The sequence below is a fragment of the Hoplias malabaricus genome, chromosome 4, assembly GCF_029633855.1.
Source record: "Hoplias malabaricus isolate fHopMal1 chromosome 4, fHopMal1.hap1, whole genome shotgun sequence".
NCBI classification, from domain to species: Eukaryota; Metazoa; Chordata; class Actinopteri; order Characiformes; family Erythrinidae; genus Hoplias; species Hoplias malabaricus.
The window spans coordinates 26,439,931-26,467,474 of NC_089803.1; the positions used below are offsets into that span (position 1 = coordinate 26,439,931).

Genomic DNA, 27,544 nt, shown 5'->3' on the forward strand with positions numbered 1-27,544 from the left:
AAAATGTAATATTTAAAGCAAGACGTACTTGCGTGTAGATGACTGCTTCTGTATATGACTGCAGCACCACCTTGTGTTGATGTAGCACAGAACACACATGTGCCAGGATAGTGTTCACGTTTACTTTTTTTTTTCTTCTTTTATCATAATCATACTGGTTTAGGTGAGTTTCATTACCCTTAATGCTCTTTTATATAATGTTTCTTAATGCGTTTTGTTTAATTTTTGTTGACAAAGCATTTGTTTAATATTCATTATCCGTTTTAACAGAAACAGTAAGAGAAAATAAGGTGACATGCGGATGAACAGGACTCTTAAAGACAATCATTTAAAAAATGGACTGACGCAATTAGTCCAGATATTTATATAATAAATAACAAATGCCGAATCAGACCCCCGTTTAAATATTCAGTCTTTAATGCTGCTAATGTTTGTAAGTTAACGGATTTATAAAAGAAACGGCGCTTTAGACCATTACAATTTATTTTAAGTAGCAGCACTGTTCACTGTGAAAGATTATGACGTCCTAATAAATCTTGAAGTGTCACTGGCTAGCATAAGTCACTGAAGTATTTTCAAGTCAATGAATATATTTTTATTTCTAAAATATTTTTTCTAAAGTGTATTAATAAGGACAATATTGAGTTTTAAATTGTATTCATATTTTAATTTAATTATTAATTTAATGTAGTGGCAACATTTGTGGCTTAATGTAACAGATTTTCGATTAGCAACACTTTAAGATTTTTTTACATTTATTTTAGAGCCAAGTGAAAGAAATAACGATTCAAATCTTTCATTCCTGACAGATGTTCCGAGAAGATTCGCTGCATTTAGATACTTGGATCAAATTATTTGGACCTATCCAGACAGCGAGCATATGTCGGTCCACTGGCATAAAAAGGCTGGCACACCACTGACTGTAGACCACTGCTGGTCCACCATCGGAAAACTCAGACTACTGTCCTGTACCGGATATAACTCATTTATAATCTCCTTTTAAACTCACAGAGACTTTTATTCTGGAAAACAAACTAATACAAATATTACCAACAACTTTGAGAGATATAATAATGGGTATAAACCTGATATAAAATGATTAAATGCTAAAAATGTTGACACTGTGCTGGATTAAAATTATTGACTCATCTTATTTATAAATGATAACAAAAGAACCCAATGAAGGGAAAAAATGTAAATTGGACTGTCAATGAAAAAGTGCTAAAATGTGGCATTTTGTCTAAAATTCGGTTTAATCACCGGCGGTCCGCCCTGAAAACGCTGTGTAAAACACTAGTGGACCTCCAACTTTGCCCTCAGTGGGTCTACAGTGGTCCGCCGTCTCCTTGCTATCAGAGTACCTTTGTACTTTAAAGTTGTTGCTACTAAAAGTTGTTTCATGGAAAGTATATTTGTATCTTATAAAGTATAATTATAAATGTATAACTTCTAACTAGGACATATTTCATTATGCAGACTCAGTAGACTGCCGAGTTGTAACAAACCACTTTGCTGAGCAGATGTTTTAGCATATGTTTAAAAATCCACTCAAATTCATTATGAAAATAATTAATTTAAGTGCATTGTTGATATGTCCCTTGATGATAAGAAAAACAATGAAAACTAAACACTAACCTGTTTCCCGCTCCTCTTCGGATGCAACGGTTGGTCTTTCGCTGTTGCAATATTTCCGTTACAGTTTGAATTTTATCAGAAACTCAAGGCACGCTTTTGAGTGAACATTTAAAAAACATCTTAATATTAGCTAAATTAGCAATAATGAATACACAATTCAAAATTTTAATAGCATAAATGTCGTTGATTTTCTTGGTCAAAATAAGTACAACACCAGAAAACACACACCTGCAGTATATGTTTAAAAAAAGTCATACGTACGAAATGTAGGAAGCATTTTGTACTTTAGTGTATATTTTCAAAATGTTATTCTTAGAAAATAAGTATAAATAAATAAAAATATACAGGGAAAAATTCATATTTAAGGGTATTCTCTGAAGAGGTCGTGCCACTTTTTTTTTAAATCGTAAAATTCAAATTTTGCATATGATATGTTTAATAAATGTAGAAAATTATATAAATATATAATTTTAAACACGTTCTAAATATTTAATTTTATTTATGCGGAGAAACATAGATAAGTGGGGACAAAAATAACCCCTCAGATGTAGATAAGAAAATAACGTAAATGAAGGGCTAAAAATATTTTATTGATGTTCGGGCTAAATAACAACAGACCTTCTGACAAAGGCTTTATTGGTAACACTTTATTTACATGGAAAAAAGGAAATGAGAACCAAAGAGCAGTCCAAGACGAGAAAGCCTGAGTGTAGGTCTCTGCCATTGCGCAGGCGCAGAGAGCTGCAGACCTATAGCGAGTACATATGACGGTAACTCTTGAGACTGGGAGTCGTCTACGTGCCGTGGGCCTTGGAGCAGGGCGCTTACTTTCTGCGGCGAGCTGCGGCTCCCTTCTTGCTGCTGTAATGGGACAAGAGCCGGAGAGAGCCGTTTGAGAGAGTCTGCTTCTACAGACAGGTAGCCTTTAGCTACATACCTTATTCCAAAGAAGTAGTGGTATAAAAGAGGTACACAATGCTCACATCCAGTTTCTGGAGTTTTCCATTCAGTCCCTGGGGACATCCTCAGCCAGTCCACACTTTTGTTGTATTATTGCATCATTTTCCCATTTACCCTGGTTAGAATGTGTTTTGTTTCCCCAAATAGTATGCACACTGAATCCAAATAATCTATTTCAGATATTTACTATAAACATTTTCTCAGTAAACTTTTCAGCAAGCGCATAGAATTAGGAGGGATGTGACGTGTCTGTGATTATTGAATTATCTCCACTAACATTTTGATTCCCTCCAAAAAAAACCCTGATCTGTCAACGTCTCATTAACATAGAGATGCAGAATGGGCTAATCATGTTCTCTGCTCGAGTCCTACCTAGCCATAACACATAAGGCCAATGTGAGTGTAGAGCAAATGTACGCACTTGCTTTTCAGTACTTTCCCTGTATGATCGGTGTAGTCAGTGATGAGCACTGTGAAAGATTTAATCATTTTGGACATGGGAAAGCAGAAACAAGGAACAGTCCATTCTTTTATGTTGGCAGACTATTGCTGGACACCAAAGAGGGTTCTTGAAGCCAAACATACACTTTTACATTTTAGAAGGATTCTTATTTATTTATGGAAAAAGTAATATGCACTTATTTTCAACCGATTTGCACTATGACATTCCTGGCAGAAAATTTCTGAAACAAATTTTAAATAAATGTAAAATGTATTGGTTCACCTATTTACGTTTTGTAGGACATAAATAAGTACAACAAATAGATGAGAATTTTTGGTTCCAAATTTTGCTTCTTGAATAAAAGTTGAGTCTTAAGAAAAAAATATACATTTGAATCTTCCATTACTTACCTACATCAGCTCCATTGCTAAAACAAAAAATATCAAACATCTTGACTGATTGACTGTGTCTATAGTATGGGGAAACGAGTCAGTTTGTATCTAGTGTAACATTCATTAATTTGTTTTACCTCTGGAAGGGAAAAAATGTGGACTGGTTTGAGGGGGACAGAGTTAAACTCCCCTGGATAGGGATTCATGCAGTACAGCCAATCCAAATCACAAACAGGCATCACTTACCTTTATGAGTTAAACAGGAAATAGAAGTCTAACTATGGACTGTGGGACTGGTACAAACCTGTGTCCATATCTTCAGATATGACATCTTACCGAGTCCTCAAATCTACTACTCTGGATGTGTTTGTGTTTTGTGTGTTTTTTTTAAATAAAGCTGGGACAAATTATTATTCCATGCATGTCACCATAAGAATGATGCAAGGTGGCTCTATAATATATGCTTCAGCAGTGATGGTAGCTTTACCATTATTCAACATTTGCAAGCAGCTTTTAATTATAATATAATGAAATGGGATGGGATGGGATGAGATTATGATGATACACATATGCCATTTTACTGAACTTACTGTTTCTGCAGTTCATCAATGCGGTTTCTGAAAGTGATGACCTGAAAACAACACATCAAGACTTTTTAACATACAAGGAGGCACAGACGGATTGGGACCCAGGTCTCACCTTGGTAAGAGCAGCTTTCTGGCAAAGGACTGTTGGCATAGGAGGATCAGACTAGGGATGCGGCCATACTGGAATTGTTGGTCTAAATATCTATAGCCAATGTTCTTCATGTTTGATGCAGCACAAGATTCTTCTCTATTGTTGTTACAGAGAAATGTAATACTATTTATGCAATTAAAAATAAATGCAGCTGTTTAGGCATTGTATCATAATTAACATAACATTTTACTATTTTTTTAAGAATTATATATTTATCATTTTGAAATTTTAATCAAACAATATTTGTGTGTGATGCTGTTCATTATTTGAAAGTTGTTTTTGTTGATGTCACTCTGATTCCATGATTCCAATATCATTGCGCATCCCCAGATGGTCTTATGTTACTTATGGTGTAGTGTGTTTTTTTATTATTATTATTATTTTACTTACATTCATGGTCAAAAACAATTCATACAATGTTTCCAACATTGTTCATTCTGAGGGAGGACCTGTTTGTCTTCTGTTACAATAATCACTTTCAAGACTGAATGCCCTGATTACCTTTTTTCGTCCTGTTGTTAGACCAGAAGATGAGCCTAAAGGTCAGTCACCTTTTTAACTTACCAGTAGATTTCCTACTTATGAAATGGTGACCTTGTGACTGTACTCAGCAGGCAGACACAGGCCATGCATAGCAGGGCACTTCCTGCCTTTTGAATCTGTAACAACTTACAATTTACTCAGCTCCTCCACTCTCTTACGAAGTGTTGTAACCTGAAGGAGATTCAAGTTGTGTTTACATGTATCTCAGTATCTCAACGGTAACTGGTGAAACAGGACTTTATGAAAACAAGAAAAAACACCTAACTCAAGATGTTTTGATCTGACTTGGTATACACTGGGGAAGATACCATATAAACGTATGATTTGCCATCTTGTATATTTTCTTGCTTACCTCATACTTCTGTCTCTTCAGTCTCTCTCCGTGATCAAATTTCTCAGACTCCAGGGTCTTCATCCATTCAAACAATTCCTTGGCCTTTTCCCTGAGGCACAGGACACATTGCTAAATAAGTTAATGTTTCAACACTCTACCCCCACCTGCTTGTTATGATGACTGGACCAGTGCTTACCTCAGTTTGTCTTCATTAAGGTGGTCAATGTTAAGTGGCTTGCGCCTCTCGGCCAGGATCTTTTTCTTCTTCTCTCTCTCTGTCTGTTTCTTACCTCTCTTGGAGTCAGCCTACAAAGTCATAAATTGTAGGCAAATAAAAGGTAAGTCACATTCCTAAGATATTCGTAGTACCATTGTTTATGGTGTGACTGTGGTATAAGAAACATTTGTATTTATACATTTTTGCGAATTGCGAATTACATTCTTGTGGAATATCCATATGCAAGGAAGCAAATGTATGAGAACCACACACACACACATTTTTAAGTGGTCACATTGAGATAACTACAGCAGTTACTGAGCTGTCAGGTTAGCCATACCATAAGATAACCACACTGCTATAACATAGTAATATCTTAGGAAACCAGAGCTGCCGTTTGTATCTAATACATATAAAAATAACAAAACCTGTTTGCAGTGTCCACTGTAATAGTATTGTGTGTTGAATTTTGGGACATGCCTCGTTGTTATGTCTAGTCACAGGACAGAATGGAAAGTAAAATTTACCTTCTGCAGGTAGCTGCTGTATTGGGAGCCCATGCTAGACAAGGCAGACTTCTTCTTGGCATCATCATCTGCCTTCTTCTTAGCATCAGCCTCTTCCCTTCTCTGCCTCTCCTCCTGTTGAATTCACAAGGACATAGTCTCAGTTCACTGAAGTAGATTTTCAAAAGTCTTCACACTCTTGAGTGATTATTTGGTTATAAGTAGGAGTTTTGTTGAACATATATACCTCACGTCTGACCTGGCGCTCCTTCTCCTTCTCAGCCATGATCCTCTGCTGATCTGCCCTCTCAGACCTACGTTTCTCCTGTTGTTTAACACATAAGAAAAAAACGCCTTATTGCTCTTGCTCTTGCTCCTGGCCTGCTCATGTCCTCCCCATACAGATGTAAGTGAATCCCGTCATTGTTCACTTTCACTCACAATTCTCTCCTTGAGGGCTATGAGCTCCTCCTCCTCCTTCTTTCTCATCTCGAAGTGAGCATCGATCAGGGACTGAAGCTCCAGGAGATCCTTGTTCTGACGCTTCTTCTGAATGTCCTGTGAGGTGGAAACCCAGACACATAAAGTTAGTTTCATCCCTTCATTTGCTTCAGATGTTACAAACATGAGTATTACAGCATGTCATATTTAGAGTGATACCTACATCAAAGTCCACTTTATCACCCTCAGGAATCCTTGGTGCTGTTGGCCTTTGGTGAAAATAAAAGTATTGTAATTAGCACAAACTTAAATTAAATTCTTAATAAATATATATCATTAATCACTGTGAAAGTTCCAGAACACAATTTCCCATAGAATTATTAGGTCAACCTTTGTTTTTTTTTGTGTTCACAATGAAGCTGAATGTGAAGGTTGTTACTTACTTGAACTTTGGCTTCTCCTCTGTAGATTAAGAATGAAGAGGGGACAAGTACACATTACAGGATTAGATATCCACTCATGGTAGTGTAGGAAGAAAAGTGGTATATCAAACCAAAATCCAAATGCTGGTAGTAAATTGTTTAACAAATGAGTAAATGTTTCACAAAATGAGTAAAGAGATGATCAAAAGACTAAGAAGAAAAAGATGGAAGTATAAAGTGATCATTTCAAGTCTAAAACTTTCAAGCTTAAGACACACATTAATACACAGGCATTACCATAAATCTGTCAAAGTTTTTTAAAATCAGACAGAATATGTTGAGGGTTTTTACATGAAGGTTAATACCCATTCTATTTATAATGTGTCTCTTTAAAGGAACACTATCATGGTGCTTTCTCAAATAAAATATTTCCAACAGTAATTTTCCTTGTGCGTTATATGAGCCAGGTCTCAGTCTTTTATGTTAATCCCCACACCAGTCAGTCAATGTGTGTCCATTTTGGATTTTTCCAAAATGATGCCCTTGCCTGGTGGCTAAGTTAGAGTGCGGTCCTTCATTTTGAAAGGTGTTAGTCGGGTGATAGTGCATGCCATGCAGAGGTGAGTGGCTTAGCATGATTGGATGACTGCTGTGATTAGTGGTTGTTAGCATTTAATATTCTTTCACCCTTTTCATCAGGTATCTTCTTCAAACACTAAACTCTATTTTATCATTTTCAACTTTGAATTAATATTTAGTGTTCATATGTTTTACAGCTATTTACTTTGTTATCTTTTTAGATCATGGCCAGTTGTAGCAGTGCTCCTTGCTCCAAAAAATGTTTGATTGAGGGGAAGCGTATTGCACACACTCTCCTATAGAGGGAGACTGCAGACAGATGAGACAAAGTACAACACAGTCCTCCAACATAAAAAAGGTGGGATACATATGTAATCAACATACCTTCCTCTTCAAAGCCCTCTGCATGCAGCAAGCGATGAAAGCAAGATCAGAACAGACAATATTAGCAACTGCAGTACAGCTGTATGTCCATCAGGTTATATTAAACTTTAAATGGCTAGAATTAACATTCAGTACAATGAAAGTTAAAGAGCTTTGCCATTAAAGTGATTATTTTGTGAAATTATTTCATGTTCAGAGAGTAGTGTAAGGAAATTATAAAAATGATACTTTGATATAACAAGAGCTATATGAAAGATATACTCTCCATTCTATATAAAACCAAATAAAATATTTTTTTTCTTATAGACGTTTTTAGACTAGCATGCAGACCTTTAAGTGGTAAATTAACATCAAAGGAGACTAAATGAAATAATATAAATTACACAACAACTAAACATACTAGATAATTTCCAGTACCCTAAGTAAGGACGAAGAGCAAAAGAGAATATGAATTATCTTTTAATATTGTGATTGATTGTCTGTTTTTATAATTAAGACTATGACAGCTGTAATGTCATTCAGTTTTATGGGAATATTATCCCCTAGCCTTTATTCACTTTAGCCAACGCATGATGAAATTGTGTGAGAGCACCCATCGTTGCTTTAGCACAAGTAATAATGCACATAAAGCGCCTAGAGGCTCATCTATAGCAGTTACACAGCAAATTCTCCAGTGTTAAATCAACACTATTAGTGTTAACTTAACACCGAGAGTGATAATTATTACACTAACAGTGTTAAATTAATACTTACAGTGTTGATTTAACACTGGAGAATTTACTCTGTAGAAGGTAGGCAGAGTCTGGCATCTGTGTTGCACACTGCATAAGTGGGCAGCGATACATGATGAAGCATCCTAACCATCACTTGAAGGCATAAATGCAGCTCTGATTGTAACCAGGTAAGAAGAGGAGGTTATGTATGATTACCGAGCGTACCTAATTAGTCCACTATAACTAGCATGTAATTGGCTGGAGCACACTGCTGCTATATAGAGAAGGATGAGAGAATATTCCATGCCACATACCTTCAGCCACAGGCTCAGGTTCTGGCTCTGGTTCTGGTTCTGGCTCTGGTTCTGGGACTACTGGCTCAGGTTCTGGCTCTGGCTCTGGTTCAGGCTCAGGCTCAGCCTCAGGCTCAGGTTCTGGTTCTGGGGCTGCCTCAGGCGCCACCTCTACCTCTACTATCTCCTCTACTATACTCATGCAAGGGAGTGGGTTTGAGGAAAGGAGGATTATGGTGAGAGAAGTTAGTAGAAGCTGTAGGCGGTAGTGGGATTATCGGACATTAGAACAAGAGTTATGTTCGACTGGCCATTGAATGAAAGGAACACCAAGGCCACCATGTGGCACTGTGAAGGGATATGAATTACATGGGGCAGGATTGCTGGTTTTACATGAAGGAAGAACAACAGAGATTTATTAGGTAATGGAATATACCTAAAGTGGGAAATAGAAATCACTTTTAATTAATGCCATTTGTTTTCATTATTTTTAATAATTAGCTACAGGTAGATAGATCTGTAGTTGTGGTACTAGCTTAGCAAATAGCATTTGAACTCAATATGATCATTATTAACCTACCTAGTTTTAGATCTGACTTAAAGACTTTAATTAGCACTGTGTCAGAGTTGGGGGAAGTGGATATTCTTATCAGATATAGGGGCCAATGCAAGAAAAGTCTGCCAACCACTAGCTTAAGGTATGTTTTAATATGCATGCCACAATTATTATGTAATGCTCATATTTTTACTTTCTAAAGAAAGAAAATGTAAGTTTTTTTTCTGTATAAATGTGGACACTAGTGTGCACACCACACAGTGATCTGTCATTCTGTGTCAGTAGAACATTAGAATTAGCAGCAAATAAAAGGTTTTAGGAAGCAAGGTAAGCTACTTCAGGTTTGTATGTTAATACTTGTAAATTGTTCATCATTGGATAAAACCAGCTAGTTTTTAGCTACATAAAAAAGTATAATAAGTTACATCCATGTCACATTTATGGGTCCAGGTAATAGGTTGATGCAAATGACAAAGAGAGAGTGATAAGGTTAAGAACATGCATAAATTTTTATGGTAAATGGAGTGTCACGGGGTAATCTAAATGAAAAATGCAAAATTAGAAAATTAGTACTTATACTGCATGAAATATGTTACGATATTTTACCTTCATCGCCGACTTCATTTTAATTTGGAAAAAGAAAGCAGTAGATCAGCAGAATAATCATATGTGCCCAGCTGTGCCCAAATCAGTGATCTGTGTACAGCTTGGGGTCATGCAATGTAATGCACATTCCTCCATAGCTAGTAAAAATGGCCTGTAAATACACATGTATTTGGTGATGGTAACCAATCACATCCAATTGAATGTGTTTAATTAAATCTGCCTTTATATGACTTTATCCAGCCATGGAGGAAGCGAAGTGCATTTATAAATACAAAGTTCCAGGAACTGTTGCAAACATACTTCATAATCTACAGCGTGGAGTAATTTAATTTTGAATAGTTGGACAGAGACACGATTCTTCATCAATTTTGCAAGTGTTCTGTTGGCAACAGTAGCTGCAACCATGCATGAGCAAGGAATAATTCATTCTTTATTCAGATCACAGTACAGAAGCACCATTCATCCAACAATGTAATATTACAAAATAACGGACCTCTGAAACTTCTGTTTGTTACTGTAATATATTTATGGTAACTTTTAACAGATTTATACTATGTATTTTATTAATGCTGACTGAAATGAATGACCATGGTTTAGGAGGAATACAACACTGCAACTGAAATGGAAATATTGTAACTACATCAGTGATTATTCATCATGATTCATTGCAAAATATGCAAACATAATGATATTATAATATATGTAATATTATAATTAATAACGTGATAAAATGAACAGTACTTACCCTGTTGCTCACTGGGGGAAAAACAAAAAAAAAGGAATCAGTTACTTTAGTGTTCAGCCTACTGTACACTTTAATAATGATGTTGCACATGTACACTGACAATTCTGGAACACCTTATATATATATATATATATATATGATTTAAAAAGCTATTTATCTGAGCGGTACGTGTTTATTTGCTAAAAAACAAACAACAAATAACATCCAACATTAGAATAAAACCAAATAACATTATTTCAGTAAGTGTTATATTCTGTGAATATGTTGGTTTAACTTTCTCCAAATACCTCCTGGTGTATTTGTTTTATATAATATTATTATTTTTTTAATTACTGTGATTATATATAACTTTATACAAGCACCACACTTACTGAGAAGGCATTAGCTTAAATATATATAATTATCTTTGGTGTCTAAGACTTCTGCACAGTACCATATGTTTTTAGTTTGATTATCACATTTGAAACAGGATTCTGTATATGATTTTGTATTTCATTTTATTTACAGACCTTTATTGTCATAATTATTATCTGAAACCTGAATGTTTACACAGAATGAGCCAATTAGAATAATTTTATTCTTGTCTACAAGCACATTGTTATCTTGTTACTAATAATAGTGAATTCAGAATTTGAACAGTAGTGTTAGTATTCTTTATTAATATCTGAATATTTTATGTATGTCAAAATGTTTTGAGATATATTTTCACTACATTCGTCTGCTGTGCTGTTGCTCAGGCATTTTTTAAAAAGTTGATTTTGTGAATGAAAATATACTTACACTTCTTCTGTATCAGACATGATGACAGTGGACTTTGTGACTGAAAGACAAAAAGAAAGATTAGATCCCTTTGGCAAAACTAAACATGAAACACCTAATATCTTTTTGAAGATACAAGAAGCTATATATAGCTTCCTTGAGGCAGAACTTGGAGCCATAAAAAGATCTCCTTCCCTTACCAGATAGACCCCACCCTAACCCGGACCCCCCAACACTAGCCTCTGAACTCATCGTCCTCCCAAATTCCTACCGTACAACAAATATAATGTGTAGAAATGACCACGAGGAATACCGAAGTTTTTAAACTCAACACATATTTAAGTACTTTTCCACTAAGCTTCAGTGTGAGCTAGGAAATAAACTCAGCTTGATTAACAATTGTATAGATTTTGTGAATTTCAGGCTGTGCTGAGCTGTAAATGAGAGAACTCCACATATGGCTATACAGCATGTTCTTTTTTGACAGTCTGACATATGAATGGGCTTGTCAAAATACCAGAGTCAACTGTAATGGTCAAAGGTTAAGTACTGTCCATCAGTATATAAGCTCTGTAACCAAACGATAGATTATTTGGTTTGATTTGACAGTTATCTATTGTTAGGTTTTTGATTTACATTGTTGCTAAATTAGATATCTTTCCAAATTCTATGACAAAATTCACTGTTCTATTATGTGATTTATTTAAGTGAATTATATTTATGGGCTAAGACACACACCAAGGCTTTATGGATATAAGTGTTCCCTCTTAAACAGCTGCAAGTCTCTTCCTGACATTATTCAGTATCCAATTTCCAGCTTGAAGATCAGGTTCTTTCTCTTGGAATAGTATCTGTAACCCAAACTTAGTTGCCTTATCTGGTCATAGCAAATGCAAAGATGATTTGGGCAAGTTCATAAAATGACATTATAATAATTTGGGTGAAATTTGAATAGCAAAACAAAGATTAATAATTTATTTCTCTTGATTTTTTTCTGAATGAGATGTTATGAAAAACAGACTATAAAATTATACTAGGTCACACAAAATGTAATACGAAATGTGCCACAGATATCATCTTGGTGATATTTTATTTGCTTTCTGTTTTAATGATGCATATAATATGTTTACTCTAGGACTATGTTTTTATCTTCTTGTCAGTTTTTAAATTTTGCATCTACTATAAAGATTACAGATACACTTCCAAAGACATTCAACAAGTGCACTGTGTAAAGTCCACCACAAGAGCCCCAGAGCTTAACAAATTTCATTAAACACGTCTAGGATGTCAGTGACACTGGCCAATTATTATTATGTAAGTTGTAATAAGCGAAGAGAATAGGTTTCAGAATAGTAGTTCTACTGCAGGTTTGAGAAGACAAACAGAAGCCAGCAGTAGTGATTGTTCTGAAGTGATTTACACAGTTTAATCAGTCAACACCTGTAGCAATCAACAACAGTAGCATCAGTGATACGCCAAATAAGCACATGCGCACTCACACATACTCACATTTACTCACACACTTTTAGGCTCAGTGACCTTAGGGCACCAGTGTGTCAACTCAGGGCACTGCCTTCTTTTTTAGCTTTATAAATCAACAACTGACAACCCAGTGTACAAATTAGCAATTCCTAGGCTAGTATTTGTCCTCTTCAACCAATGAAAATGTAAGTGCCAAGTGCACTATTCAACAGATAAGCAGATATTCTACATGCTATAATCCAGAGCATCTCAGTTAGAGATGTAACCTTTTCCCAGGTCTCAAACTGAGTGGTACTGTGGACTGTCCTCTCATTTAAAGCACGACAGTGGCAATGCTTTTTGCACATGTATATTCCACTGAAATACAGGTGGCATTTGGTTCCTTGTTCTCCATTTACTGCTTCCTCTCACTCACACACAGACACACTGTCATCCTCTCACTTTCTTCTTCTATTGTTACCATACTCTCTTACTATCATTCTATGTTTCTTACTGCCTTACCTCAGAAAAGCTGAAAGAAGAGAGCTCCCTGGTGGTGGAGACTGGCTGTAAAGTTCTGCAAACGTCCAGGGCCGATTAAGTCCTTCTGTTATAGTGACACTTGATCTGCGAAGGCCCTCCATTGGCCAAGGTAACTCAGTGGGTAGGGCTAAGGAGGCCATGTCTAGGTTGTGGCCCATGCACTGAATAAGGAGATGGATGGATTGAGGGAATGTGGAGGGAGGCACAATTTTGGAATGGAGACAGCATCGCTATATTTGCTATTGCATTAGGCAAGCAAAATGAAGCCCACGTCTGAAAGCGAGTGGGAGAGGCATTTGAAACATGGAGGCATCAGCAGGCTCATTCCATTGGGTGATTCCTGAAGGAAAGAAGTCATGAACGCACAGATGGCATGTGTTCAAAGACAAGGGTGCAATAATTCATCCCACAAGGGGTGTTGCAATACAAGTCAAACCTCATATATATTCAGATGACTTGTCAGATGTTATGAATTATGCTCAAATCGCAACAAAGAAGTATGAAGATGTTGTGTTGGCTATATAAATAATTCTCAGCTAAAATTATTAAGACTAAAAATAGCTATTTTAATCTTATACTATGTTAGCTCATCCGGAAAATAGGCTATTTTGAATTAAGATTTTATTATGTTTTCATGAAGCATATTGCCTTTGAACTTTGGTGTTGGAGAAGACTTTGGAAAATACCTTGAGTGGCAAAGAAGACAAATGGGATTTTGATTTTGAACATATTGTTAATAGTACTGTTAACCTGGAAAAGACAATATCATTGGAACTTTGAAGGATAATAAAACAGACAGCCAACTTGGGACAAGATGGATATATACAAACAGAGTTATCAAAATCAAACCATTATGGACCCTAAAGATACAAATAATACACAGGATTTTCTGGATAACTACTTTGAGAGCACATAATCAGTTATGAAACTGAAGTTTTTTCAGCACTCAAACAGCGTAAGGCTGCTCTAATGACAGCATGATAAAGAATATGTCTTGATTTCGTATGTGTATTTGCACAAAAATACATATCTCTGTAGGGAGAGAATGGGAATACATGTGTATGTGCAAAGCAGCCTTCATACCACTGTTGTTTTAATGTATTTGTATTTTGGAAACAAATCTTCTGAGGTTAATTAGGGAAGCGTCCCTTAATGTCGTCTTAGTAATTGGACATCTCTCCAATTTGGAGTAATTGGATCTCACTATCGATTCACACCCTGCTGGTGGTTTCAGGTTCTATTCAAAGGCTGCATCAGGGTGGGGAGGCACCTACCATAACTGTCCTGCAGAGGGCAGTGTCCTTATAGGCTCTGAAATTTGTTTTTGTGGGCTTTGGTGACTTTAGGTAAGGTGGGGGTGAGGGGAAGGTGCTCTGGAAATCTCATTCCTTGCTGGTGGTCCCTGTGCACCATCACCACTCGGAGCGCCCATTCTAAGTAAAGGGCTCTGGTTTTATTTTTGGACTGCTATGGAGCCTGTGCCTTCCATTTGGAGGAAAGGGCTAGCTGGGCTCAACATGAGCCTCCTGTTCTGACACTCTAAGCTGGGAGAAGCAGGCAGCAGCCGGTCACCCCTGAGTAGCAGAAATACAGGTAAAAGAAACTCAAAAAAATTTTTTTCTATCTGAAGAGCGCATGTCAGTGTGTTGATGTCACTGTCGATGAGTGGTCTTGTAGTCTTGGAACAGGTGTTGTGGGTGCTGTAGCCAGCTTGGGTCCATTGTAGCATGCTCTTCTGACAGGTCTTTGGATGATATTTTCTGAGGGTATGGCATTAAACAACTATTATTGGAATTAGTACTGGATATGGTGCACCAGATGATTGGCGTTTTATCCAGCTCATACAAACCAGACTGCAGTACTGGCAAAGAAATATGTGAATAAATGAATTTTCTGCTCTACATTTACTGCTGGTCTTACTTTACCCCAATGAATATGCCTTTGTGATGGATATTGTGTTTGCTTGCATGGTATAATTCAGTTTGTTTATTTATATTTAAAGGGGACTTTAATTGAAGCGAGCCATCTGTCATCTGTTAAAATCATCTCTTGGTAAGTTGATGTGCGTGTGTTTATTTTTAAAGCAGTGTCACATGTGCCATGGGTAGATATGAAAATCTGCTATGTTTGCATAAATGTGGTTATTGCTTTTTGCTCGGAGGTGTTTGCTAAGATGAAGTCATTGTGAAGGGCCTGAATCCACTGCCTGGCTATTCTTATGCTTTCCTCTTTTGAACTTGAGGGCTGGAATTATTCCAGAATGCCTAACCTTCCCCAGCCTTAAAAGGATGATCCCATCTCATGTGTCATATGGCAGGCGACAGGTTCAGTTTCTATGGCACTAAGGCTCCTTTAAAACACTTATGACTGGCCTACTTTTCAGCAAAGAGTTATGGAAGCATTATGCTGGCACACACACTTCCATTTGTCCAATAACTGTAAAATGAAATTGGTCCACAAGGTTTTGATGATTGTAAATACATTATTTCACTTTAGTCTTGCCTTTGCTTTGAGCCTAAAATTTGGCATAGATGATATCCAGCTCACTGCAAAGAGAGATGGGTGCCATAAACTTTAGTTTACCCCAACTAGTATTACACAAGACAGGTGCTTGGCATAACCACACTAAACGAATTATAGATCTGAGGTTAAATTGAACTCAGACTGAACTCAAGGGCCTTTTTTTCACTGCCAGAAAAAAAACTGCCACATGATATAACTGAAAGATTATGAGCTAATAATTATAGCCAGCAGTATGGGTTTTCAGTATGGGTATAAAAACTGTCAAATTTATAAAACAGTAAAACAGAAGAGGGTTTCAATTTTAATGCACTCAAAATATACATAGTTTAAAGAAAATGTGACCTTTTCATGATTTTCTCTGCTTTGTGTAGATTTGTGGCTCAAACCATGTTCATCACTGAAAGATGTTTACTACAAATCAAAAATGAAAAAATTAGACTGACAGCGTTTTGTTTTTTATATCAGCTTTTTTAAAATGACATAAAAATATGACTTAATTAAAAAAAAATTTAGGTCCTTGGAAATGTATTTAAATAGCTCAATCAGCCGTGGTCCTATCATCGGAAGATCGTTGGTTTGTGCTCCAGTTATACCTCAGCCATCTTGGCCAGAAGACATTCCCGCAGTGTGTGTGGGTAGGATGGCCCCCTTCTTCCAGTCATCACATTGTGTTCATAGCTAGCCAGAGTGGGCATAATTTAGCAGATGTGACCGAGTTGGCCAGTTGGCGCCCTCCTCTAGCATGTTGAATTGTCCAGTGGGGTTACATTAGTTGCAGCTCAACAAGAAGTGATGGCCTGCGTCACATGTCTTCAAAGAAGTATGTTCTTGTTTTGTCCTCCCAGGCTTGTGACGTTGTGGGAGGGATTGGGGTATTCCTTGCTAACAGGTTGGAATTGGTGACTAATAATAGAAGAGAAATCTTGGCAAATATCTGGCCCAGTCATGCTCTTTGAATTACAATTAAAATGTCCTTGAATGTACTCTAAACCATAGCTATCCTAAAGTTCTGGGATTTAGGCCACCTCTGAAATATTAAAATGACATCTTTATTTCTGGCAATCTATTTACATAAAAAAACAAAGGCTTTGCACCATGAGTTTCATTTCAATGTTGCATCATTAAGACAGATAAAAAAGTTAAAACAAACCAACTATCCAAAAAAAAATACTGTATAATATCAGGTAATATCTAGAAAACATAGCAGAATAAAATTAAACAAGGAAAAAAGTAAACATCATGAGCTTTATGACATATTAAGACATAATAATACATGTGATTCATATGATTAAAAAATCATTTTTGGCACTCCTAAGCTAGACATTGGTGTTTGACATTTATCTGTGGCATTGTTGCATATGAATTTCATACTTGTAAATAAATCATCCTGATAAACATAACATAGTAACTGTCATCATCCCTTTACAAGTCATTGTGGCACAGGTTTCCTAGGAAAAAAGAAAGAAAGAATGAAATATTACTATTTAAATTTCTTAGCTTGATACCATATATATTTTTAGAGGCTTTTTACATTTTGTAGAAATTGTTCAATTAAAATATGCTCAAGTATGCTTTCAGCTTTCTGACTTCAAACAAGCACTTAACATCACACATTCAACAGAGCATTTAAATATGCTAATATGTTTTCACTCATTGTTTTAGGGGGCTGACATTTCCATGGCTGTATATATTGGCAACGTTGCTCAAGCTGGCCTGCTTTCCCAGCAGTACCCACCACCTCTGCTTCCTAAACCTGGAAAAGAAAATGTCCGGCTCCAGAAACTACTTAAGAAAACTGCCAAGAAAAAAACTGCCTCACAGGCCTCACAAACACAAGCTCCATTTCGATCAAGCCTCTCTCCTGTAAATGAGGCCAGTCCAGACCTGGAGCACAGTGACCATTCAACTCCACCCAAGACGCCAGAAACACCCATCTATGGAGGTACACTGCACCCACGTTTCACCGTCAGGCCACTATATCAGCACTCACCGTCTCCATACCCTCATCATCGAAGTTTCGCTTACAGCCAACCAGCAAGTTTCTCCCCACAGCCTTATGCTACTTCAGCTCTTACTTCACCAGAACATTATTTCTCTTACACAACACCTCCATCATATGCTGCCACTTCTGTTACTGTTACATCTGTAACGGCTATAACTACCATGACAGGGGTAATCAGACCTGCGGACTCAAAATCAGGTGCCACAGTTATGCACACAAATAGTGTTGTGCTAGCTTCAAAACTGGAGACCAACTCAAGTCTTACCCCAACTGTTATTACCTCTAAAGCTTCAAGCCCTCAACCAACTGCTTTTGATAACATCAAACCCTCAAAACCTATGTTTGACGTTCCACAAATTACACATTACACTGCTAAAACTACAAGTTTAAAAACTTATTATGCATCATCACCAACTCAAGAAAGGAGTAAAACACCACTTCCTGAGGTGAAGCGAGGTCCAACACCAACATTTGAAGTTAGAAGGATTGTGACACCGACGTCAGAGCTGACAAGAGATAAAACACCAACCAGAGAAATCAGAAGAGGGGCGACACCAACATCTGAAATTAAAAGAGGCCCAACGCCTACACTTGAAATCAAAAGGGGTCCAACACCTACAGCTGAAATTAAGCGGGGAACGACGCCTACATCAGAAATAAAAAGGGGCCCAACACCAACAACTGAAATAAAAATGGCCCCCACTCCTACAACTGAAATAAAAAGAAATGCTACATCTACAACTGAAATCAAAAGCAGTACAGTGCCTACACCTGAAATTAAAAGAGGAACAACACCTACACCAGAAACTAAGAGAGGTACTACCCCAACATCGGAGATAAAAAGTGATTTAACAGTAATAACTGAGACAAAACGAGGTAGAACCCCAACAAGAGAACGAACACCAACACTAGAGATTATAGCTGCTAAAACTCTTTCAGGGCGGCCCAAGACACCCTCATATCATGTGTCACCTGCCAGAACCCCAGTTATAGAAATTTCAAGGGCTAATCCACTTTTATTTGCTGTTTCCCCTGTGCATATGGAGGGCAGAAGATCCAAAACACCAACCTCAAGTTTAGTAGGGCCTTGTGATGAAATTCCTAAAGAGAAAGATAAACCAGAGGAAACTGGTCTTTCAGAAGCTATATTAAATGGAGAGATTCAGTTGAAATTGTCCCAGATTACTTCTGAAAGCATTACAGAACATGAATTATCCAAAGAAAAGATCCCAACACAAGATGCTCCAAAGTCTACAAAGAGTTCAGGACCCCAAAACTCAAAGGCACTTGTACATGAAAGTCCCGAGCCTGTAGCCCCTACAGCTGAGTGTCAGTCACTCATAACATCAAATGAAGTAACACCTGCAGCACCTTTACCAGAGCGTCAAAGAACAAGAGTATCTCCATTTGCAGGTCAAAGACCTAAAACACCAACATCAAAATCCAAATCAATATATTATGGATTAACCCCTGCAGAGTATGTGAGTCATGGGGGAATACAGGTCTTTGTGCCTGCATTTAGTATTTCTAGAACTGTATCACAATCCACAGATGTATCTATAGCCCCAGTACAAGAACCAGAACAACTTACACAAAATCAACCAAGTAAAGAACAATCTACTTTGAAAGAGGCAGCTAGACTTGTAGAAATTCCTAAAGAAACTGAGACATCAAAAACACCTTTGAGTGAAATACCAACATCCACAGATGTTGCTTTTGTTAATGGAAGATCAGTTGCACCATCTGCTGAAGTCTCAGAGCCAACACGAAAAACTGAGACAAAACTAAAACCAGAACAGGACATATCTAAGGTACATACATCAGATGTGAAGGAAACAAGTGAAAAGGTCTCTGGAGTTCCTTTAGTTATAATTCCAACCATTGTAGTGTCTAAAGTAGACACACCACCGTCGGAATCTCCAAAGGTGGTAACAACTGTTCCTGTCACACAGAGAGTCAGGACTCCAACATATGGCCCTCCTAAACCAAAAACACAACCTCCTGATTCTCAGGTGGAACCCAGTAAACCTGAATCTAAGCCGACACCACCATCTGCAAAACCTTCAACATTTGACCAAAGTGCAAACGTGGCTAAAATTCCAAAGCCAACTCCAGCAGATGCTGCAGTTACTACAAAAATAAAAAAAGTATCGAAGCCATCTGTACCACAGAAGTCTTTACTAGAGAGGATTAAAGAGCAAAAATCTTTAGCAACAAAAGGTTTCGAACAAACTGCAACTGAAAAGACAGAAGATAAACCTCTGGTCAAGCCAATGGATGACCAAGAAGACAAAATTAAACCAGAGAAAGAGTATTTAGCAGAGGCTAAAGACAGTCCCCAACAGGAGACTAAGCCTGCAGCTGAAGAGAAGGATGACAACAGCTCCCCCCCAACTGCAGAACCTCTCCTGAAGGCGTTTCAGAAACCAAAAGGCATGAAGTCAAAACTCAGTGGCTGGTCTCGCCTCAAGAAACACATGGTGGTGGAGGTCGAGGAGCCCAAGTTTCCTGAGCCTGAGCCAAACCTGAACAAAGATGTCCCTGCTGTCACTGCTCACAAACCAGAGGAGCAAAAACAGCAGGACAAAGAGAAAGATAAGAACAGTGAAAAATCTCAGAGCCAAGAGGGTAAAGATAGCCCCAGGGCTGTGAAAATGTGGGATGCTGTCCTCTTCCAAATGTTCTCCACCAAAGAGAGTATTATGCAACAGATCGAAGCCAGCAAAAGCGATGCGCAAAAGAAAGAAGATGTTCATGAGACTAAACCAAAAGAAATTCCAGCCTTTGCTCATCGCCTTCCAGTTCTCCTCTACAGCCCTCGATTTGATGCCAGAAAACTGAGAGAGGCAGCCGCACGACCAGTGACAAAGATTGCGACCGTGTTTGAGATGGGTCTCATAGGCCGCAAAAGTAAAGAAGAAGAACCAAAAGACTTTAACAGAACCGCCAAAGGGTTCGGTGCTGCAAAATCCACTGACGTTTAGCTGTTAGATGTTAAATGGCTAAGAATGTTTGTCATTTTTTCTTCAAAATTGTACAGTTCTCTTCATCCCCGGTTCAGTTTGCTTAAAGTTAACATAAATATCATTTGTATAAAACACATTGAGGAATTTTAATGATCAGAATAGTGTTATTTAATTTCACTTCCAGTCTCTCTAAAGTAATGTAAGTCATTAATTTGGCAGAGAGAAATCCCTCAGTGATTAAAAATGCAATGATTATGAATTCACAACCTGTTTTTGTTAATATTTGCTCACTGCCAGTGGGAGAAACACTAGTGGCAGAATCATAAAACCTCACTTATGCAATTTTTTTAAAGCATAAGCTTTAATACCAAATGGAAATATATAATGGAAGTGTAAAAATCTGGCACCATGGGGGTTCAACTAATTTTAGTTGAATGCTCAGTAATTCAATATGGTGCTTAGGAAGATGAGGAGCATGTTATTAGACGTATTTCTCCCACTTTATTTTTATTTTCTGCTTTTTTAAGACTATACCAGTAAAGATAATGAGGGACAATGCTCTGATGGTGTGTTAAGTGAACAGGTTTGAGAGGGTAAATGAAAGTTGTATAGAAGGGTGTGAGATTGGGGTTGACTATGATAAAATATGATTGAAATAAATGTGCAGTAAGCACTGAGAGATACTGAATACACCAAAATCCTCATGAGATGATGTAGGGAGGTATCGTGGTGACCAGAGCATGTTGAAGCTGCTTGCCTCAAGTGTTGACAGACAGTTTACACTGACTGAATCCTAAACGGAACATAATAGCCACAGGTTTCTCTTTAAACTGGAAACATGGGTAATTATAGTGTTGAACAGTGTCCGCTGACTGTCGATTCTTTTGCATGGCTAAAATGTTAATTTTAAAAAGTTCAAACAAAAGTTACGTGAAAATCTGATGTTAATTCATTGTCTATAAATTATGTTTAATGCTTGGCCTTTTCTTTTGCATGTATGACTTTAAACATCAGACTGGGGCAGTGATGTGTAAATTGCTTTGCAATTTAAAGTGTGTTGTACTAGATATTGTTTTATATTTTTTTTAATAAAAAAACGCTTGATTTGGAGAAAGTTTACACTGGTTTATTAAGTATATAAATAAATAAATAATTGATGATCATTTGTGGGCCCAATACATGAATGTACAGATTTATTCCACAAATTATCATCATTTATTTGTTTTATTGTTTTTGTTTTTACTTTTTGCATGTTATTAATCAGAGGTTTAACAGATATTTGAATAAAATGACTGTTAGATGGTGGCGCAGCAGGTAGTGTCGCAGTCACACAGCTCCAGGGGCCTGGAAGTTGTGGGTTCGATTCCAGCTCCGGGTGACTGTCTGTGAGGAGTTGGTGTGTTCTCCCTGTGTCTGTGTGGGTTTCCTCCGGGTGCTCCGGTTTCCTCCCACAGTCCAAAAACACACGTTGCAGGTGGATTGGCGACTCGAAAGTGTCCGTAGGTGTGAGTGAATGTGTGTGTGTCTGTGTTGCCCTGTGAAGGACTGGCGTCCCCTCCAGGGTGTATTCCCGCCTTGCGCCCGATGATTCCAGGTAGGCTCTGGACCCCCCGCGACCCTAATATTGGATAAGCGGTTACAGATAATGGATAGATAACCTGCTAATCATGATAAAACATATAACATGCCTTTCTAAAGATTATCTTAAATACAGCCCTAAATAAATGTCCTTAAGCCTTGCAATGCATAGCCTGGCATGTGTGAACATTTCCAACCGTCTTTATTTAAGACCACTGCAGGCTGAGCGAGAATGCATAAGCATGTGTTAGAGTCCTGTCAACATCCCACAAATTTATATCCTAGCAGAGCTTATGTGGTTTTACAGGGCTTTATCTAAAATGGCTCCAGCTGATAAGGTGCAATAGAATGATTTTTATACAGGCAGTTCCTAAAAGTGCAGCGCAGGTTGTATACAAGAGTCATTAACACTACCCAAGTGCATAGGCTATTATAGACAGTTTTACCTGATTTTCCATTTGGGTAGTCATCGTATTGGTCATCATCCATGGAAATCTTCTCATATTTGCCATGGCCAGTTACAACAAACTTGTAGCGTTTACCAGCAGAAGTGCCCTAAAGATAAAAACCAAATGTCACACAGCTGTAACAGGAAGATGGGCGAGAGAGAAGCAGAGGCAGTCATCTTATTCCCTGTTCTTCTACTTTTTAATGGAGCATTCATGAAACAATTACCTTCCCTGCTTGTCCTGAGCGTGGTGTTGCTGATCCCTCTCCAATGATCTCCCACATATTCTTTTTCTGGAGCACATCTCCTGCTTTAACATCCTGAGAATGAGCAAGGGGATGATCAGTCTTGTACAGGCAAATGATTTGCTAATAAAATATCAGTAACCCACCAGAGGGCAGTGTAATGAAGAATATGCCACAAGTTTATTGCTTAATAAAGAGTCCTCTCAAAATCACTGGATAGATTAAAAAAAGGTTCTGTGGACAGATTTGATAGAATAAGCTAAAAAAAGTTCAATAACAAAGTCCTTTTTTATTCTTAGAATAGTGGGTCCAATCCAAGAATCCTTAAGTATCCTTATATTTAAGTGTCTGCAGGCAGGACATTGACATACAGTGTAAACCTTCATTTTGCAAAATCCCAGAGAGAAGGAAGGGAAAGGTAGAAATTGCCCTCAGTTTTACCTTGGATAGAAAATATAGGAAGGATGAAAGAAGCAGAAGATATTAACTGGAAGAAGACAAAAAAGACAAAAAGAGGCCTTAATTTCTTGCTGGAAGGACACATACATGCCTCAAATATCTATTCTCTTTTGTGAACTTGTGCCTCTGGCAGATTTTACACTAAAAGAGCTTTATTGTGGGAAAAGACTATACCACTGAGCAATGGAGTGGAGAATGAGCAATGGAGTGATTTGATTAGAATCAGTCAGCAGACACTTACGGATGGCTTGGACAGTGAGTTTCTGTTGCCACCCTCTGGGCTCCCCTTCACCCACTGAGTAATGAGGTCAGCCACACCCACCTTCAGACCCTCAGTTTCCTAAAACACACATACAACACGTTATATAACATATTGAAAGTGAAAATATAGCTAACTAGTTTTATGCGCACACACACATTTACACAGTTCTGGGAATGTTGCATTACTATAGTTAAAAAGCAAAGTATGATGTCGTATAGCAGTTTCACCACCCATACCCAAGACCTGCATAGTTCCAACCACATTTACTTCAGCTAATAAAGCTCTCTGGAAGGCTTTGACTGTCTGGGTGAGATACATTAGTGTGTGGGGGGAGTGTGTGTTAGGCTGAAATGAAACTATAGAAAATATATAGAGAATATAGAGAGTCTTAAGATTGCTTTGATCCCAGTCCATCACTACTGTATATGTTTTGTCTTCAACATCAGCCAAATCAAATTTCATGCCAATAATAATGATTATATCTCACTTATGAGAATCGATTGGAGTTTTGTCTACCTCTATGACTACAGAGATCCTCTGTAGAATCTTAAAACCTGTCTTTTTATGTGATAAGGTGAGAGTGGAAAGTTCATTCATTCATCCATTCTCTGATTTTCTGATCCTTATCCAACTCAGGGTCGTGTTGAGACCGGAGCCTACCCGGATTTACTGGGCACTAGTCCTTCACAGTGCTTCACACACACTCACACCTACGGACACTTTTGAGACGCCAATCCACCTACCAATATGTTTTTGGACCGTGGGAGGAAACCGGAGCACCAGGAGGAAACCTACATGGACACACGGAGAACACAGCAGTCCTCCTCACAGACAGTCACCCGGAGTGGGACTTGAACTCCCAACCTCCAGGTCCCTGGAGCTGTGTGACTGCGCCACCGTGCCACCCCAATGTGGTGTAAATGTTGTTGATGTAAGTGATGCCAGAGAAAGACACTTAAAAAAGATTTGTCAATAAGTTCATAAAAAGTTTAAATAACCTGCACATTGCATAACTTAGACAACAACTAAAGTATACAGGGGTTAGACAATGAAACTGAAACACCTGTCATTTTAGTGTGGGAGGTTTCATGGCTAAATTGGAGCAGCCTGGTGGCCGTGTATCAGGATGACAGTGCATCAATACACACAGCAAGACTGGTGAAAGATTGGTTTGATGAACATGAAAGTGAAGTTGAACATCTCCCATGGCCTGCACAGTCACCAGATCTAAATATTACTGAGCTACTTTGGGGTGTTTTGGAGGAGCGAGTCAGGAAACGTTTTCCTCCACCAGCATCACGTAGTGACCTGGCCACTATCCTGCAAGAAGTATGGCTTAAAATCCCTCTGACCACTGTGCAGGACTTGTATATGTCATTCCCAAGACGAATTGATGCTGTATTGGCGGCAAAAGGAGGCCCTACACCATACTAATAAATTATTGTGGTCTAAAACCAGGTGTTTCAGTTTCATTGTCCAACCCCTGTACATTCAGTCAATAAACCATCAAAACGTCTAGTGAGAATAGATGCTCTCAGACCTTTGATGGAGTGCCTTTGGCTGTGCCCTGGTTCCAGGCCTCTCCAGCCTCAAACAGATTCTTTTTGGCAGCCACTGGTTCAGGGACACTAGGCATGTCCACTGTAACTGGTTTGATTGTCTTTGGTTCTTTTGAGGAGACCTGCAGAGCATAACAGATATTCATTTTATTCATTGACACCCATCAAAATGCAGTGGAATTAAATGCAATGAAGTTTTTTAGGATGTATGATGGCCAGACATCTAACCTTGCATTTCATCCTGTAAAACCTTTCTCTGAGTATATACTGGGGTTCTTTGTGTTCAGATGGCATTACAGGAAAAAAAAATGTCTCTCTAACAACCACACAAACAAGCACAACATGAAAATTCATGCCAGGAATTCCCATCAGTCTTCACCAAAAACGAATTTAATGGTGGACTGGCCCAGTCTCTGGACATGCAGGTGATGACAAAGCACCTCTGAATAACACAAGGGGAGTTGAAGCAATCTGTAGCAGGCTTCAGAATGGAGGTGTGATGACAGAGCTTCTGCACAGTCACCGCTGAATCATTGCCCAGGGCTGTAGAGTAAGTGCATCCCTCTGACTAAAGCTAAGGTCATATCTCATCATAACTGTACCATTTTTCTGTCATTATGTGTATGAAATCTCACTGATCAACAGTGAGATCTGTTGCTATAAGAGAATATAAACTCACCTCCACAGCGTGAGTGTACTGCTCCAATTTATCATCAATCTTAGAAAGAAGCACTGGCGGCTGAGTCTTCTTAAAGCTGTTGCTGTTTCCAAAACAAAGGCACTTGGTTAGGGCATGTGAAAGACAGCACAGCGGAGAAGCAGCATATACATACAAGCTTTAAAACTCATCACCTGGCCAGAAGCCCAGATGAGGATAAGTCCCAGGTGGAATATTACTTTCCCCCACTGGCTGTCTATTTTGTGAAAATGTCCCCAAAGTGCAATGGGATCTTTTCGCTACCATTCGTTCATTATCATTTCAAAGCGGATATCTATCTGTCTGGAACAATCTGTTATTGTTGACTTTGAGGTGCAAACTGGGTCACCTCTTTCTTCTGCCAGCATCCTACAAGTATGTGTGTGTGTGTGTGTGTTTGTATTTGTACATTTTGAAGGAAACCTTGCTGTTTAAAAAAGTAGTTAATCAAATTATCTTTTTTCATCTCCCAAAAAATAGCTTAATAAATTAATAACATATTCAATGGCTATTTTGTCTGAAATTAAATAAATAAAGAGTGACATCTGACTCCTTCATAGCACTGTACATTATAATTTCCAGTCAAATCAGTGTTTGTGTGTGTGTGTGTGTTTAGGACATATTTCTATTCTGCCAGATGACAAAAGACTCCCAGTACCTGGCAACAAAAAAGCGGTCAGTTAGATCAGGTTGGAAACTCTGACCCTATTCATAGGAAAGTCACTTCATATGTGTAAGGTATTAAATCAGTGAGCAGAGGGGAGACATATGTTAGTCATTAGTGATATGGTGGGTGACTAACTAGCTCCTTTACAAATGACGCAATACTTTCCCATGACAAATACAGCTCATAAATTTTAACTCTGTGCTGTCTTGCAGAGCAGCGTAGAGAGAGACAGATATGGTGAGTGATGTCATTCTTGCGGCAGACAGATTTAACATTTAAAGTGTACGTTGTTAACGTCATCTTTTACCGTTATGTTAGTTCAGCCAATCACAGGCTTACAGACAGACAACATAGCTGACATCAATTGCATGTACTGACCTGTCAACCATTTAATGTCATCTGGGAAAGGTTCCAGAACATTACATTCTGAGAAACAAGCATTGTTGTCATCTACATTTCTACAGTAATCTGTAGATATCTAGTATATTTTCACACTGGGTGTGATATCACCTCCAGCTTCCTTCTGTGATTTTGGTCACATTAAGTCAGATTTTTAGACCACAGTTTTTCTATGACTCTATGACTTTTCCAGTGGTGAGCAACATAGCAAAAATACCATGTCCCAAAATGTCTCCAATAGATGTGATATTAATCAGAATATTTTGCCACACAATCCACATTTAAAAACTGCCCGAGCACAGTGGTTCCTACTCAACATTTGATTACAATGCTGCACTACACCCAATTAAACTAATAACACTATATTTTTAATAAGATATATAGTTCATCAGTTCTTTACACTTACTGACGACGTCCACTACATGCTAAGAGAAGCATAACGTTTATCCTGATGACTATTATCACTATAA

General features: G+C 37.9%; 3 protein-coding genes and 1 long non-coding RNA gene across 7 annotated transcripts in view; 1 reads left to right on the forward strand and 3 right to left on the reverse strand.

Annotated features, from left to right (window-relative positions):
• LOC136693923 (uncharacterized) overlaps positions 1 to 1,699 on the reverse strand; it is a 47,698-nt gene extending 45,999 nt beyond the window's left edge. Inside the window, exon 1 of the long non-coding RNA XR_010802130.1 lies at positions 1,636 to 1,699. This is a non-coding gene — a long non-coding RNA (uncharacterized lncRNA). The remainder of the gene's footprint in view (positions 1 to 1,635) is intronic.
• Positions 1,700 to 2,384: 685 nt separating this feature from the next.
• Positions 2,385 to 21,853, forward strand: prr33 (proline rich 33). Of its 2 annotated transcripts, XM_066667319.1 has the most exons (4): positions 2,385 to 2,553; positions 4,031 to 4,132; positions 15,272 to 15,321; positions 17,455 to 21,853. In XM_066667319.1, exon 4 carries the CDS (start codon positions 17,470 to 17,472, stop codon positions 20,776 to 20,778), a length of 3,309 nt encoding a protein of 1,102 aa, XP_066523416.1. In that variant the 5' UTR covers positions 2,385 to 2,553; positions 4,031 to 4,132; positions 15,272 to 15,321; positions 17,455 to 17,469; the 3' UTR covers positions 20,779 to 21,853. The 2 variants fall into 2 exon arrangements, with proteins under 2 accessions (XP_066523416.1, XP_066523417.1); XM_066667320.1 differs by lacking the exons at positions 2,385 to 2,553; positions 4,031 to 4,132 and adding an exon at positions 14,734 to 14,862.
• On the reverse strand, positions 2,460 to 11,306 carry tnnt3a (troponin T type 3a (skeletal, fast)). 2 transcript variants are annotated; one of them, XM_066667324.1, is made up of 14 exons: positions 11,287 to 11,306; positions 10,507 to 10,517; positions 9,762 to 9,773; positions 8,621 to 8,791; positions 7,594 to 7,611; positions 6,652 to 6,670; positions 6,432 to 6,477; positions 6,209 to 6,325; positions 6,015 to 6,092; positions 5,789 to 5,902; positions 5,241 to 5,350; positions 5,063 to 5,153; positions 4,841 to 4,881; positions 2,460 to 2,496 (listed from the first exon to the last, which is right to left on the reverse strand). In XM_066667324.1, exons 1-14 carry the CDS (start codon positions 11,304 to 11,306, stop codon positions 2,460 to 2,462), a joined length of 885 nt encoding a protein of 294 aa, XP_066523421.1. The 2 variants fall into 2 exon arrangements, with proteins under 2 accessions (XP_066523421.1, XP_066523420.1); XM_066667323.1 differs by lacking the exons at positions 9,762 to 9,773; positions 10,507 to 10,517 and having other exon boundaries at positions 7,594 to 7,599; positions 8,621 to 8,796.
• lsp1a (lymphocyte specific protein 1 a) overlaps positions 16,089 to 27,544 on the reverse strand; it is a 28,417-nt gene continuing 16,961 nt past the window's right edge. For both annotated transcript variants that reach the window (XM_066667321.1, XM_066667322.1), the window contains 6 exons: positions 25,991 to 26,072; positions 25,293 to 25,433; positions 23,732 to 23,830; positions 23,014 to 23,106; positions 22,785 to 22,893; positions 16,089 to 17,240 (listed from right to left, as the gene is read on the reverse strand). In XM_066667321.1, coding sequence (XP_066523418.1) covers positions 17,215 to 17,240; positions 22,785 to 22,893; positions 23,014 to 23,106; positions 23,732 to 23,830; positions 25,293 to 25,433; positions 25,991 to 26,072 — 550 coding nt within the window. In that variant the 3' untranslated portion in view covers positions 16,089 to 17,214. The remainder of the gene's footprint in view (positions 17,241 to 22,784; positions 22,894 to 23,013; positions 23,107 to 23,731; positions 23,831 to 25,292; positions 25,434 to 25,990; positions 26,073 to 27,544) is intronic.